This window comes from Anoplophora glabripennis, unplaced genomic scaffold (genome assembly GCF_000390285.2).
Source record: "Anoplophora glabripennis isolate ALB-LARVAE unplaced genomic scaffold, Agla_2.0 scaffold862, whole genome shotgun sequence".
Lineage (NCBI taxonomy): Eukaryota > Metazoa > Arthropoda > Insecta > Coleoptera > Cerambycidae > Anoplophora > Anoplophora glabripennis.
In genome coordinates, this window is record NW_019416938.1 from 49,765 (window position 1) to 67,559 (window position 17,795).

The 17,795-nt window shown below is 31.5% G+C and overlaps 1 protein-coding gene across 1 annotated transcript in view; it reads right to left on the minus strand.

Moving 5' to 3' along the window:
* Positions 1-289: 289 nt before the first annotated feature.
* The window catches only part of LOC108914837, a gene marked incomplete at its 3' end in the record, with an annotated part of 49,873 nt that continues 32,367 nt past the window's right edge, over positions 290-17,795 (minus strand). The window contains exon 2 of the mRNA XM_018720740.2: positions 290-1,643. Within this exon, the coding sequence (XP_018576256.1) occupies positions 290-1,529 (1,240 nt within the window). The remainder of the gene's footprint in view (positions 1,644-17,795) is intronic.

Here is a 17,795-nt window from a genome sequence, read left to right on the forward strand (position 1 = left end):
TTCTCACTCCATCTCACAACAACATAAATGAATAATAATTGAAAAAAAAATGGAAGAGAAAATATCAGAGGCAATGTTAATATTTAAGTTGGCAGCAGCTCGTGATTTTTCTAATTTCTGTTTTAAATTTAATTTGTGAAATATGGGCTAGTAATAATAAATTCTGATAAAATCTGAGGGTTAATCATATTAAAATGTATCAACTTTGTGATTAAAATTATTCATTAGAGCGCATTTACATTTAGATAACTTCCTATCACGTTACCATTAAACAATAAAAAAGACAAACCTGTTTCTGGCTTAGCCGTCTTAAAATCCCCGACGCTGTTGCAGTCCGAATCGTAGCACTCCGACAAAATATTGCCGGTCCGTCTCTTTCTCACAGCATACGTATGCACCGGCACAATCAACTTGGGCCTCGGGATCAAGAAGTCACTGGAATCACAACCGCCTCGCCGCAAAGTGGGCGACGAGTTCTTAGTCCTGTCTCGCAATTTCGGCTGGGAATTTATCACATTTCGCTTTGGACTCGAGCCGTTCTTATACAAACTATACACTTCGTTGATTTCACTGTCTGCGGATGAAGACGAAGTTTTCGCGTAAGAACGCTCGTCTGCTACCGATTCGCTTGAAGAGGAAGAAGAAGGGTAAATGTTTTTCGGTGGAAGTCGCTGTCGGGGTTTTTCAGAGTGTTCGTAATAACCGCTGTCGCTTCTGTTCAGATTTGTGTGGGCTTCTTTCTTCACTTCATCTTCGCCAACAGTTATTAAATATTTGTTTTGGTCGTCTATCCACGTACTGACGCGTTCTTGCACTTCGTCAGAATCAGACACGTCTTCCTGGTTTAGCAATTGATCGTCTATTTCGCTAAGTGGATTGGATATGACTCTTACTTTGTTGTCTTCCTTATCATGGTTGTCATCTTCATAGTGATCTACCATGGTACCTGTTATTTCCGTGCTGATTTCATCGAAACGAACAGATTTCTTGATATGTTTTTGTAGATCATCGATGACATTTTTAAATTTTTCCCTGTCTTGGTCTCCGTTCACCGGAAGCTTTTTCCTTGGTTTAGGTTTCGGAATCGCTTTGCCATCAGCTTTAAAGCTTCTGTCTCTTTGCACTTTAGCTTGGGAAGGCAAGAAATATTTAGGAATTTCCTCTTCCACGTCTTTCTTATTTTTCGAGTTTATTCTTGACAAACACTTCTCACTGTGGTATTTTAACCTTATACTGTCCTTTCCGCTCTTGTTGAGCTTATTGGGTATTGCGTAGATGTCTTCATTGTCTTTTTTTATATCATCCAACATACTCTGATACTGACCAAGCCGACTAGATATAGTACCATCCATACTTTTATAGCTGTATTTATCCCACGAATTGGAGGCTGAGCTATTGTTGGATAAAGACTTTTGCGCATCTTCCCAATTTGCTTCATATAGTCTTCCTCTTGTAGAGTTCGGGATGTCCATTTCTAGCCAAGCTGGATCATTCATCACGGCCTTACCTGGGTAGTGTTTAATCTTCATTCTGATTTGCGTTAAAGTTTAATGTAAACTGACTTCATTAATGGGTGTGAAGTTTCATTGTATTTTCTTTACAAGGCAGAACACCTATTTTTTCGGCCTATTTAACCGCTGAATCTGAAAACAATCGTGCTTAAGGATATTTGCTCATGTTTATATACAGATTAATGAGGCGTGGCAGATAGTGTTAACCTGTGCTGTAAAGTGAAATAGAAAATTTTCACCGTTAACATGAACAATACACATTTTCGTTTGGTTGACTGAATAATGAAGTCTATCTAATTGTAAGTATAAAGAATATTGTTATAAGTGTTTAAGTTTCACTTTAATGTCTATACTCTTCTAACAGCGCATCGTTATATTAATTCAAGACATTATTGAACATGTAATAATTAGTATAAATATGGGTAAGTAGGTTTGGTATTTATTAAATACATATTTATTAAATATTTTGAACAAAAGGAATGCAATATGATTAATTTTAATCTGAATATAAAAATTGATGAATAATTCCAATATTCAGTTAAATACGTTTATACACTGCAGAACAAAAGTTTTATGGAGAATAAAAGTTTTCTGAATATAACTTTTTATTGTAGGTAAGTACACTATATTGATAGAGGGCTAGAAAACAGTGAGCTCAAAGAGTAATAAGTAGGTTAAACAGAAAATAAATAAGTAATTAATTGATTCTGAAGGTAAAATACTGAAAACGATAGAAGAGAATAACAAATTAGGGCTGTTTATATGTGGAAATCTATGTAAAATACAGGATGATTTACAAACGGTAACCAAAAACCTCGTATTCTTTGGTGAATTTTAAGGGGTCTTTCCTATAAACTTTTTATCTAGGGCACTTCCTTAAAAAGATACAGGGTGTTAAACTTCAGAATATATTTTTAATTTTTTTTTAAATAATTTAAAAACTAGTAAGTGAAATAATTTGAAATTGAACACATGTATTTATGTAAGCATTGTCCAAAATCTGTAGGTTTTTCCTAAAATTTATATGCTCCAGTGGCGGAAATTCAGGGTATCGGTAGAATATTTTTCTAAATATACAGGGTGATTCAGTCATAATGTCATTAATTTTAACCACGTATTCGGAAGGCTTAATAAAGACAGAAAATCGGAAAAAAAAATTTTTTACTCGACTTTTAAAAATGAAGGAAATCAACCCATAACTCCCGCTACGAGGGCTGCCCTGCCGATGCCCGGATGCTCGGAAAATTTTGTAACGTAATGTCACGAACAGTTGTCGGCTAAAGGAACAGCGTTGCCAAGTTCAGGTTCAAGCTCGCCAGGTTAGTATTTGACATATAACCGACCACTTCGTACACTCGATGCACCTGGGCGACTACAGCTACTACGAAAACAGCGGGTATTTTAGATTTTAAATTAAATTTGTTGATACGATTTTCCTTTGATAAAAGACCGACAACTTTTTGCTACTACACTCGTATTAGTCTAGGGGCTAGGGGCCAGATAGGTTTCCGTAGCCAAACAGAATTCCACGGCTGCAAATAACTTATTTTTAAGTATTTTGACTTCTCGAAACCAAAAAACTTGGTGGCAAAGCCTGAAAGTGGTCAGTTTAATTGTTGTTAACAAATTGAATGTTTAAATGGCTGTAAAAAGTTTATTTTTATAGCTAGTACAATTTTTTATCTGTTAATTATTACGTTTTCTCACAACAAACATATATTTTTTTGAAAATTAAAAAAAGATTAACTTTAACCAAAGTTATTGCAAATTTAGTGCAAATATATTACATTTTCCGTCTCTGCGCGCACCAATTTTACCATATCTCTGGTTCAATTGGACGGATTGAGACGCACATCTCATTTTAAAACTTAAACTTTATTTTACAAGATAGGTAAGTTCCATTGATTAATTAATTTATTTAAAAATTAATGGCAGCTTAGAAAGTTGTGGAATTTCAACGAAAATGTTGGCTTTATTGGTTTATAAAACTTTTTTTGTTATTCAATTTTTATGAAAAGCCAAAAAAGTTACCGGTTATTGTTCCTCGCATCCTAACAATGATTTCATGCCTTGCTTGATTGTTAGAATGCAAAGAACAATATCCGGTAACTTTTTTGGCTTTTCGTCGAAGTTGAATAATAAAAAAAACCTTATAAACAATTAAAACCGGCATTTTCGTTGAAATTTCACAACTTTCTAAGATGCCATTAATTATTAAATAAATTAATAAATAAATGGAACTTAGAACCAGATATGGTAAAATTAGTGCGCACGGAGACGGAAAATGTAAGAAATTTGCACTAAATTTGCAATAACTTTGGTTAAAGTTAATTTTTTTTAATTTCCAAAAAAATACATATTTGTTATGAGAAAACGTAACTATTAGCGAATAAATTGTACTAGCTATAAAAATAAACTTTTTACAGCCATTTAAACATTTAATTTGTTGATAACAATTAAACTGACCACTTTCAGGCTTTGCGACCAAGTTTCTTTGGATTCAAGAGGTCAAATATTTAAGAATAAGTTGTTTGCACATCGGGCTCCTGGACTATATGGTGCACGTGTGCAAATTAAAACTGGGTTAAAAGGTTACTGAACCACAGGTTACCCTAGGTCGGAAACACGACGTACCGAGTTGTTTATTTGTCTCCGTCCCATTGTTTTTTTATGGAATATACAAGTCTCTCTTCTAATTGCAGTCAATATTTAAATACTGCATACAATTTATCCTCTCTTTATAATTTATCTAGTGAGTGTTGGTTTTTTATGACATTATTTCTGTAACGAAATTGAAATGGTTATGAAATGAAATTTAAATTATTTGAACTTTTGGGGTTTTGTAACTTCAATATTAAATCTTATTTAAAGTGAAACAGCTAATTTCTTTGCAGCCATAATAGTCACATTTGGTCAGATGAAACACACTACTACCCGCACACTACTCGTCGGTGGTATAGCTTTCAGAGGAGATTCGGTGTCAATGTCAATGGCGATCGTTTAATTGGGCCGCATTTTCTACCTGAACATCTGAATGGGCCGCGTTACTAATTTTTAGTAGAATTGTTTGAAAACCTTCCCCTTCGGGCTTACAGCAAATGTTGTTAAAATATTAAAATTATGATGCTAATAAAAACTGATTTTTGGCAAGGCATGCTCAGACCTCGAGGTTCTTGCTGGGCAACAATAACAATTTAATATGTTGATTGCATAAATAAAAAATAATTTATAGCATTTTAAATTATTATTGGCTGACGTGAGCAAAACCGTTTATTTATTGTCTTTATATGAGCGAAAATATATAAATATGGCAACGTTGCATCTAGGGCGCGTTGTTCATAGGTTCATATCGTAGCCGTGCATAATATTGTGACGTCAGCCGGTCAGTAACAGCCTGAAAAGGGGGTTAAATAATGATTTGAAAATATTTTTTTTCAGCTTAAATATGCATTTAAATTTTTTTTTAATCACGCCATCGTATTATACTCATTTTTCTCTATCTGCTCTTAAAATTAATGACATTATGACTGAATCACCCTGTATATATATAATAATATACGGCATATTATCTAATAACACGGCTTACAGCTTTAAGAACTGGCAATATTGTCATGTTTTACTATGCTGCTAAGTTGGCAGTGCCAATAACAGCCAATAGTACCGCCTGTCCCTTAAGTGTACATCTACTATAACTTCATTCATGTTATACATATTTTATATAAATATTTACATAATAGGTACTTTAATTTCTTTGTTGACCATTCACATAAAATCAACATATGTAACCCCCCCTTCCCCTGAGATCTGCGCCTGCCTATGGTGTGGTAAAGGTATGAAATAAAGGCATATTTGAGCATTTCTGCATTATTAAATAAATTTTCAAATTTTGTATTAAAAACCATATTATACTATTATAACGAGCGTTCAAATAAAAAAGTGGTCGAAGTTGGCTCTGACACATTGGACGTAGGGCGTAGCTTATAGCGACCAACTTAACCTCATTTCCCAACGAGCTGTATAGCAGCTGTCAGTTTCAATAACAAAGCGGCGATACAGCGCTTTGACAGATGACGTTTAAGTTCATTGCTATACGCTACGCCCTACGTCCAAATTTTTAGAACCAACTTGACCACGTTTTTATTTGAACGCTCGTTATAATAGCCCGTCTAGTTCTAGACAAAGAACAGTTTTTGTCTCGTACAATGAGGAAATTTTATGGCTCACAAGAAGTCATGATTTAACAGCCATGTATTTTTTGCTCCGAAAGATGAAGTAAACAAAGAACGAATTAAAAACTTATAAGACCTATAAGAGTAAATAAATATAATATATAAAGTTTTTTCAGAATTACAGAAGACAGACAATTACTGTGGATAGAATCAGTTCGAAAATTATGTAAATCAGAATTTAGTCCGACAAACACATCATTATTTTTGAGACCATTTTGAGTAAAAAATGTTTAAAAAACAGTAATAGGAAGTGCTGTGCAAACATTATTTTTAGGATCAACTACAAGTTCACCTATTAATTGTAATAATATCACCTCGGAATCCTCGGATAGTATCCAACGTTCAGCAAAACAATTTGTTAACGTACCATTACAGAGTTTTCAGAGTACGAGCTGCCGAACTTCAATTTAGGATTATTTTTCACCTCCACATTTTAAAAAACCGAAATGCATATCTTTAAAATTATTATTTGCTGTAAGTGCTATAAGTGTAGTATATTACATCGTACTGATGAAAACCAATTACTTCGAAACAAATGTATCTAATCATAATTTTTGTCGTCACTGTGCAATGCATTTTACATAAAGGCAGGTAAATAATTCTTTCAAATTCTTTAAAATTTGCAATTTTTAATGGTTTCTTTAAAAATTAATAATTACAAGTCTCCCTGTACAATTTTTTGATACTTAACTATTTTCGAATTCATAACAAAATGAATTTGTATATTTGTCACACATTTAAGTATCACTGCTTTAACTTTTTCATTTAACCAAGTGATAATAAAAGTATTTCATAAGTAATGGGTCATGGAACAGCTGTTAATGGTTCACGTTAATTTCAATGATTAACTTAAACTATTAATAGCTGTTTTGTGATCTATTACTTATGAAACATTTTATATTCTTTGTGTATTTTGTTACATTTAAATTTACCGCCATTATCGTGCAGCGACATCTATTAGATAGTAGAATTAATGGTTACTCTAATTGTGTTTTCCAATGCAGTTTCCTTAATTATTATTTTATGGTCTGTGGTTTTCGAGTGTGCCGTTTGCTGCACCAGCTACAAATGGCGGTACTCTGCCGCTGCTGCCGACAGAATACACAGAATAAAACCCTCTTATTTAGTTACTCATATGATAAGACCTAAGAGAGAAAATATTGAAAGAAGAATGAAGTTATCGGTGAAGTGGATAAATAGGGCATTATAAAAAAACTTGCTTGGACTATAAAGGGTCTTCCAAAAGCAACACAGGATTTGAATTGTTTGCCACATTCATTCCAAAAAGTTGGCAATGTTGTCATATGTTGTAGTAAACACGTCGCGGTTATACAAAATGGAGCACTATACGACGGATAAGTGAGTGAAGACTGTGAAAATTCATTATAAGTACGGAGAGGGTTTTAAGAAAATCATCTTTAGCGACGAGCCGCATTTCCAACTTAGTGGGTATGTGAATAAACAAATCTGTCGAATTTGGGGTAGACATAATCCTCGGGTCGTTCAAGAACGACCACTGTATACCCAAAGAGTGACAGTGTGGTGTGGATTTTACGCTAGTGGAGTGATTGGCCGTTCTTTTTGTAATGAATTTTCGCAATCTTCACTAGCTTATCCGTCGTATAGGGCTCCATTTTGTCTAACCTAACAGCAACGTGCGACCCTGCACAATAACTCTTCGGAATGCGTTACTTTTGCGACACGTTTTAAGTCCTTTGTCTTGCAGCGTTTTAATATTTTGGAAACACAAAAAACTTTCCCAAAACTGTGATTTTTGCAACTTTGTTCTAGACAGAAAGGCAAAAAGAAATTAGGGAGATGACATGTTATGTGAACACTCCTGTAAATATTTGCTTGTAATTAGAAAAATAGAAAGAATCTTAAATATTTTACGCATATTTAAAGAAAAATTATGAAACAAAATGGAAAAGGACCTTAATCTGAGCCCAAGTGAATAAACTCAATAATTTATTTATAAATTATTATCGCCTTTAAAACTAGTCAATAAAAATAACTTTAGTAGACTAATTTCTACTCTTACAAATATTTTGAAATACTTATGGTTTTACAATAAAGTATTATATAAGTAATATTTAAGAGAATTTATTTTTCATATTGGCAAACGTTTTACAACATGTCTTAAATAACATTGGGAACCAACCTTCATCACTTCATGAAACTGCAAATAAAAAGTAACTTTTTACTCGATTAATGAATTGTGATCATGAATGAATAAATGTAATAAGAAATTGAAACATCAATATACCAGCGCTAGAAAATGTGACATTAAAACCATGTTAACGATTATTTACAAATTTATTATACATATTTATATCATGTGACAATATTCTCTTTAATTTATTTCTATTTTCACACATTATACAACGAATTAATTTACAAATGTGTACTAAAAACACAGTTTGCCCGTTGGCGATACATATTTTAACAGATATTCGGCCTAGTTTATTGAATATATGAAAACCATGCAGGAAGTTACTCTGTTAAATCAACAAAAGTTTTGACGATGTTCTAATTTAACATCAATATTTGTGTGTGCTGCCACGGTGCTATTAAAAGTGAAATTGTTATACTAGTGAAACATCTGACACTCAAATTGTACTACTTTACTAGTAAACAGTTTAAAAACTTTATGATAGTTATGTAGAAAGTTTATTAATGCGGTGTTATTTATTATTCAGATTTATTTTCACTGGACTAAAATTTCAATTTCAACGTAATTTAATGCTTAATGCTGCTCTGTGCAGCATACATTTTTCTGTGTATGCGTGCATAAAGTCTTACGATAAGTATTTTTATTGCTACTTACACAAGAACTAAATTCAAGCAATTTATTTTAATATGTAATTTTATGTCTAGACTTCCCGTTTCCTTCTTACAGAACAAAAGAATATTTCATAGGTTTATAGGCACTATCGTTGTAAATTCAGGATTTCCTTGACGATTTAAATATTATGACAGTTTCATCATAATGCATATAATCAGTATTAATAGGTATGTATGTAAAAATGTGATTTAGCAATGTTTTTGACAACTTGCTCACGCTAAATACACGATAACAAAAGTTTAGAAGGATTCTCGTACAAGGTGCGTTCCAAAGTAAACAAATTTTTTAAAAAATAAGAACAACAAAAAGTTTTTTTGGCGAAACCGATTTATTGTATGCGAAATAATATAGCGATATGCACGGTTTAAGAGCATGTCGGCCAGGGTGTCCTTCAGGATGTCGGTAAAAGCCTTTTGGATGTTTCTACGTCGACAAAACGCTTTCCTTTCAACGGCAAATGAATTTTTCCGAAAAGTCAAAGTCGCACGGTGCCAAATCGGGTGAATACGGGGAGTGGTAGACAGTTAAAATGCGATTTTTAGTCAAAAAATCAGTCACAAGTGTCGATCGATGAGATAGCGTACTATCGTGCCAAACGCTTCGGTGTATCCACTGTTGACTTCTCCAAACGAAATTTTTTGAGTTTTGGCTCGTCTGGCGCTTTCCACTCGGCACTTTGGCGTTTGGTTTCTGGGTCATGTTGAAAAAACCACATTTGTCGCTAGTCACAATGTAGTAATGGAAGTTTTTGTCCTTTTTGGTCTGATAATGTCCTTCGAATGTTCTGTGCAATTTTTGATAGTCAGTCAATTTGTGCCGGACTTGTGCGGAACAAACAGTGCACACATTTTCGGTAGCCCAACTCTTTCGCCAAAATACGATCAATTGATGGTTTTGACATGCTCAATTCCAATTCCATGAATCTTAATGAAGCTGATTTTTGATGAATTCACGCACAGTTTTGATGGAATCTGCGGAAAACACGGATTTCAGTTGGCCAAAATATGTTGCTCATCATTTATGCCCTTACGACCGCTTCGCGAGGAGAATCCTTTTTTTGGTGAAAAACCTAACGGCAAAAACTACTTCACGATATCTGATTCGCGTAAGATACATAGTGTTTTTAATTTTTTGATTGTTTTTTATGATACTGTGTAACTTTTTCTGGTTTTCGGAAAGCGGTTCCATTTTACAGTTTTATACGTAGATTCTAACACATTTCTTTTAACTGAATCACCATCTTTGTAATTTTTTAAATTTGCATAAAATTTTCTTTTCAGATGGTAGGTATATATACTTGATAATTACAAAAAAAAATTAAGGGTAGATTTGTGGACATCAGACCTTGTAATTCAATTGTTTCATGACATTGTCAATTAAGTACATTTCATTGCAAACTTGATTATATTATGAAACATATCTACATTGATATCTACAAGGTGTCTAGTAAAGACTCTGATATATTTTAAGAATTCCATTTCTGTATGAGTTACAACAAAATTTTATAAAAAAAGGGTTTCATGAAGAAAAATTGAATGTTGGTGCAAAATTGAAATATCCTATGAAATCTAAATTGAAGTAAAATGTAGAAGACATTAAAATTTTGAACACAGTTAGTTTCTCAATCTAAAAAACTTTTGTTAATAACATCTTGTGATATTTCATACAGAAAGAGCACTTTGTTAGGGAAAAAAATTTAAATCAAGCAAAAAATTAAAATATTGACATTTTACACAAAATTCAGAATTCATTCTGATAAACTTTTGTTACTATCATTTTGTTGCATCTTATACAGAAATGGCACAGATTTTTCTTTTTCAAAACATTGGATTTTAAGAATTTGAAATTATGGTAGATTTCGTTTCACAAAACAAGAGTTGAATTCTGGAAGACCATGTTCCAACACTGAAATTTTTTGTCTCTTACAAGAGTCGCTTCAATAACTGAAAAACTCGTTATGGAAAATTATTTTTTATATCCTCGGAAAAAAACGAAACGTCTTCTTGAGCAATACGAAAAATCTAATTTTTTTGTAAACATTTTATACACTACTATAAGAAAAAATTGTAAATTGCATTTCACATTGACTCGAGTCAGATTCCCAGTCAGTCAGATTCACCATCAAATTCCGAGAAAATGATATTTTCAACAAATTTAATTAAATACAGGCATACAAATATGGAAGAATATTTGGGGTTCATATAATTTATGAAAGCCATAAGCATTACTGTGGATGGAAATTAAAAACAGCACGTGACTAAAATGGTGATGTGCCTTATGAACGATATTTCCTTTTCTCACGAAATGCAATGGGTGGCGTCTAATTGTAAATGTAATGTACTTATGCATTACTTAATTAGGTATTTTTAATTAGGCTGCTCGGTCATTTTGTAACCGTGAGAATTTCGCGACAACTGTTCATGGAAATTAAAATTTACGACTACAACATATAACGTATTTAGTAGTTTGGGAAAGAATAAAGACTGCTTAGTAATGGTTAAGAATTATTAATCCATTAAGATTGAGACTTTGATAGCTAATTTCCGTTTGAGCTTCCTCCTATACCCAGGTCATTTATCTGGGGGAAAATTAATAATTATATGAATTATAGGTTTTACGGTTGCATGATACACAATTTAATATTTCAGTCGACTTCCACAATAACTAACTATGTTGCATACGTAATTTGTTTATCATTATTTTGTGTTTTTTGGATTTTATGACCGATTTTGGTGGGGTATGAAAGCTAGGAACTTATCACACGACAAGATCACAAGGGACTTTTATTACATTACTAGACAGACAATTTATTTAGTATCCTTATTATGTATTCAAAGAAAATTGTTTTTTTTTTTGGTACCGCATTTGAGAAAACACATTTATTTTTAGTATTCACATTTTTTTAGGAAATTATTATTCGATTCTGTTGTTTAAAAGCAAGTTTACGGTAAGGCGCAAAATTTGTATTCCTACAAAATTTAATCATAGCCTATTTTTTAACGGTGTCAATATTTTTCAATGTGATGTAGAAATATAAACAAATTAACTAAACTAAAAAAGGTAGTCGAAAAATTGTTGTGTACAACGCGATAACAATGTCAACTGAACTCGCTTAGACTCCTTCGAAATAGCGATCGATATCTTTTCTTGCTATTATAATTTGTACTGTTCTATGTAAAGTTACTAGAAAACATATATTTTAATTATGTTAATAAAAAAAAGTAAATATTGACTTCACATTCAAAAAATAGAACATTAAACTAAACATGTTTTTCTCATCTGGATATATTAACACTGAGGTTTTGCAATGGAGAATAAATTTAAGAGGTCATTTTCTTATAAAATCTATAATTTTATAAAAATTATCTGTAATACGTGTATGCAATCGATTCTTGTAAATAATATGGAGAAAAAGATAAGTGTTAAGAAAGTAAAATTATATTTTTTGCTTGCTGAATCAGGTCTTCGTTGTGCAATAGATTTCTGCTCTACTTACGCGTGGAACCTCGATTTAATGATTACAATAAAATACCAACATTGAATGCAGATGGTTACTTTCAGAACAGAAATTAATTTATGGTGTCTAAATGGTCTTGTGCTATTTATAACATTGACGTTTGTAATTCAGTGCTACTAGTATTTCATTATGGTTTCCCTTTTTAAATTAGATTATACGTGTTGTTTTATTCGTTATTTCGTTTGCAAATAAATGAATATTTATTCTGCGGTACCTAAACTTCATTTCGGACACAATAAAATTATGTAGGTATCGATAAAAATGACATTTTATTTCCAGATTCAGAGTGAAAGGTGATATGTGACATTTAATACGACAGTTGTCAGTACGTGGTCAGTACTATCACCGTAATATATAAAATACTGAGTTAATATTGAAAATCTTATTGTAGGAAATAAAATTAATGTTTCAAACAAAATTTCTGGTCACGTGGCTTGATGACTTTGGTACCTAATGAGGCCTTAAAAGCAACAACTAAAACTAAAAATAAATTGGCATAATTAGTTAAGTTTTAGTACTTCGATAATACTGAACTACTTAAGTACTTATAGATATGTCGCAAATAAGAGTACTTAAATTAATACAAAATCCTACAATGTAACAAGCGGGGTTTAATATTGAATTACCTATAAATGATGATTATTTTATTTTTTATTTTCTAACCTTTTGAGGAATCATTTGAATAAATTTTGAATCTTGTACACTAAAACAATTTTTTTCAATTTCATTTGTGCTCGTAGGTCGTATATCTATATAGACGATGTATTCTTAAAACTAATACATCATTGCATAATAATCGACTGTGTGATTTTGATTTAGAATACAGTTATCCAATCTTGGCGGACTAAATTACGTCAAGTTAATAGTGGGTGGGTTTCATCTAACATGAGCGAAATTTTGCTCCAGGCAAATATATCTGCACAACAGAATGCAATTGAGTATCACACATTTAGAAAGGTGATTAAGCTTAAATCTGAAAGATATGTTGTACCGTAGCATATTATTCACTAGTTAAGTGATAAGTACAGAAAAAAAATAACGTTCATTAAGCATATACATATATGTGTTTTGCAAAAGTATTTCTGTGTACACTTCAACTTAAGTATGTTATTATTATTTATCCCAATATTTGAAACCAAGTTCAGTCGGACTGATCGTCTTTCACTACTATAGGTCGGACACTTGGTGAAAAAAAACTGTATATTATTGCATCGGTAGCTAGATCAGTGTAATAGGCAAAGATTTATATAGGTATGTACGAAAAAATTGGTTTGATGTAAAATGTGAAGCACTGGAGGTGAAAGAAAAACATCAATTGCTTATATGTTTTGTTGGCTGTTAATTATTGCACAGTACATTTACTGCTCGCGTTGAAATTAGTTGTTTCTTAACTATAATCCTTGAGAATATAACAGTCTCTCGTGTTTCAGTATTAGCCTAGTGTAGCTAAAATTGTTGTGATCGATTATTAATTACTATGATTCGTGTTTTATTACGTATAATCCTCTAAATTTTTAGATGGAACATAAATTATTGTACAATGCTCATAGTTACACCTCAATATAAATAATTAAATTTAATAAAAAAACCATACGGTTTTGTACACATTAAATATAAAAAAAAAACAGCATAAAGTAGATCAGTGGAGAAAAACTGTCAAAACAATCGGGGAGAACACAACAAATAAATGAAATATGAAACATTATTAGCAACATATAGATTTGATCCGGAATACTTCAGATTTTACGATATTCATAATTATTTTTTCATATACTACACAGAGTACCCATACTTTGAATACATATTCGGCATTCTTTTATGGATTTTTTATAATTTTTTTTTGATGGAATTATTTTTCATGGAACATTATTTTCGGAAATTTTTTATATGGACTTTTTTTAATGGAAAATTTTTTTAAGAAAAATCTTTTTTTTATGGAAAATCTGATAACGTGCCTAAAATTAGGACTCTTTAAAACTTTCACTACTCAAGTTTTACTAATTATAGTTCTCCGTATTTGTTTTTATAAATCTGAGAACCTTATAATCTTTTATAATAAGATAGCGTTATCCTTAAAAAATAATTTCCAAGTTTGTAAACACCCTGTAGATATTACCTCACGTCGATACAACACTGCAGTTTTTATATATTTTTTGAAATATGTAGCACGTAATTACTAATACATAATTAAAAAAATTATAATTTTGTATTATGTCAATTCAGACTACCTACAACATGTTTATTAGATTTGGACAAAGCAACGCCTTTACTATTGCAATCGATGGATGTAAACTGTCTTACTGAAGATAATGATTCTAGTTTTTTTTTCACAAAGGAGGCATTCCACAAAGCCGTACGTACACATTCCTTAATCTCTTTCTATTCTACATTTTCAATTTTGTAATTTATATTTTATTTTTGAAATACTAACTTTTTTTATTCTAATTGAAAAATGTAGTGTTGAAAATGAATCAGTCCTGGATATTTTAGATATCTACAATGATCAGAATTAATTTGAAAATGCATAAATAATACTTTGTGGAACTGAATTGTTTATCTACAGCTTCCTGCGATTGTTTCAATCTGTAAGTTATTATTATTAACATATAAGTATGTTATTATTACGAAGTGTTAAAAATAAAACACGTCCTTGGAAATGTATTAAATTATATGCAGTCATTATTATTATACAACAAGATTAATGGACCTATCTAAAAACCTGTTATATAATTTCAAATAAACTTCTTTAGGAATAATTTTAAATCAAAAAGTTTTTATATACCGATACCGAACAGTTGTTTTAAGTAACAGTTAATAACTTTCAAATATGGCTACCGAAATATATTACCAAGCATTCACAGTTTAACATTAATAATCTAAAGCTGGTACAGATCGGAATATATCGGAACCATACGGAACTGAAAGATATTACTAAAATACGAGGTCTGTTCAAAAAATAACCGAACTTTTATTTTTTAAATTTTATTATTAATTTTATAATTATTGGTTTTTGTCTCTTTCAAAGTATTCCTCTCCCCTATTCACACAATTTTCCCAGCGGTGTTGCCATTTCGCGAATAGATGGATAGCTTTATTTGAAATGCCCTTTAAAGTCTGTGACGAATTTGCTTTGATATCATCAATAGCCTAAAAACGGTGCGGCGTCCTTTCAGCACTGATTGTAATTTCGGGAATAAGAAAAAATCACAAGGACCCAGGTCTGGCGAATAAGAAGCATAAGGGAGGACAGTCTAATCTGATTTTTGGAACAAAACTGACGAATTGACGAAGTGTGCGGGCGCATTGTCATGGTGTCATGGTCTGGTCTCTTTTGCGGATTTTTTTACGTAACTGTTGTAAAACGCATTGATAGTACACACGGTTCACTGTTTCACCTTGAGGCAAGAATTCAAAATGCACAATTCCATTAAAGTAGAAAAAAACAGTGAGCATCACTTGACATTGGATCAATACTGACGCGTTTTCTTGGGGCGTGAATATCCTTTGCTAATCCACTGTGATGATTCAACTTTTGCTCTGAATTATAGCAATAAACCCAATATTCGTCTCCCGTCATGACCCTTTGAATGAATATTTTATCGTCATTGTTCGAGGAGTTCCAGACAACCTCCACACGATTTTCTTTCGGTCATCTAACTTTTCAGTGAAAATTTCATAACATGATCAAATAGAGATGCTAACCTCTTCTGCAATTTCTCTGACAGTCAATTGATGATTTTCACCTACCAGATCTTTGACTTTCTGAACGTGGGAGTTATCAGTTGAAGTCGTAAGCCTTCCTGATCGAGAATCATCTTCAATTGACTGACGATAACTTTTAAATCACGAAAACCATTCGTAACATTGCATACGACCCAGAACTCCATCTTCGTAAGGTCGTTTCAAAAGTTGAAACGTTTCCGTGAAAGTTTTCTCGGTTTCAAGCAAAATTTTCCGTCGCATCATTGTTTCAGGAAAGGGCCCATTTCAAAAATCGTCACTAACTCTTAAACACTTTGCACTCAAATAACAATATCAAGAAACTAACTGAGATATCAACAATCCCAGAACATGTGGTTACAGAGGAGGTTATTCCCAACGCAATGTTGCCAATCGCATATCACTAAATATCTCCATTAGCAAGTAATTCAAAAAGCTCCATTATTTTCTGAACAGACCCTGTAATACGAGTATATTGTGGAATTGATGATATAATATAGAATGTTTAATAGTTCTTACAGTCGAAAAACGTTGTAAAACTTTCAAATGGTTGCTAGGTAGCTGGTCTAAATTTAAAAGAAGAAAATAATAAATTGCCGATTTTTAATTATAATAATTATATACAGAATACAAAACTATGAGAAGATAATTGTTTGAATTAAAATGAATTTAAAAAAAAAGGCGACTTAAAAGAGCAATTCTTAAAATCTGGAAATAAGTCAGATCTCATTTATTGTGGTTAATTGCGTGCTGTTTTTTTTTTGTCAAAGGTGATATATGAGGAAGTATAAAAGATATTTTTTGGAAGTTGACATAATTTAATTATTTCAGTATATTTTTGTAATTTTTAGATATATATCATTTTTAACATTTATTTTGGATTGTTAGATTTCTATAGCATAGGTACCTAGATTTTTAGAATGAAAAAACAACTTAAATAAAGTCATTCCTTGACCTTTAAACAAAAATAAAAAATAAATAAATAAATAAATCACGTATTTCAAGAATGAATATATATTTTAGCAAAAGATTTTTCAACATTTCCATTACACCCTGTAAGAAAGGCAATTACATTGTGATTTACGACATGATTGGACTGAAGGTCAAGTTAACACATTGTTCTAAAATATCTGTATACAGTTCCAAATATATAAACATGTAGAGGTTGCTTTATATAAAAAAGGAATTTGTGGTTATTTTTTTCATTTGACCTTCTGCATAACTTACTTCCAATTTAAAATTTACATGCAACCATTATTTCTGCAGTAAAAAAAAAATAAAAATTATTCGCAATTGTTTGTTAAATTTTACCGAACCAAGCTCTTTATAAACCTAAATCATAATATGAGGAAAAATGGCACAAATTTAGAAAAATATATTTTTGCATATATTTATGGGTACAAAGGCTGGATGTTTTCGATATTTAAGGGGCCTTATTTCAATTCTAAGTGCAAGTGACATTAAGTATATATAGAATCTTGATCCAATTATTATTTTTATTAACAGCAAATTTGTGAAGCAATTTTTTTATATTCTGAGCACATTTTGTAATATATGTATTTGAATTTGAACGTGGTTTAAAGATTTATTTTTGTTTTGTTTTTAAAGGACAAAAGGATAAATATTGCACAAAATGTAGTTGGAGTTGGTTTTAATGTTTGTGTTATTTCTTTTATGCAGTACAAATATTTTTTTTGTAATATGTATAGTTTCTTCAATTTTTTTCCTATGTCCTGAGTGTTTTAGAACTTGTTTCATTTATGTTGCACTGGTTTAAATGGTAGTTGTACATATTTCATCCAACTTCCTGCTTAACTGATTTTTTTTAATGATGTTTTTGCAGAATTCATACCTCCTCACTTGCCATTCTAGATATATGTATATTTGGATGTATATTGTCTATTAGTGGCAAGTACATAGGCTAGAAGTGGATTCACTGATATTTTTAGTAGTCTCATTGATTATATATATAT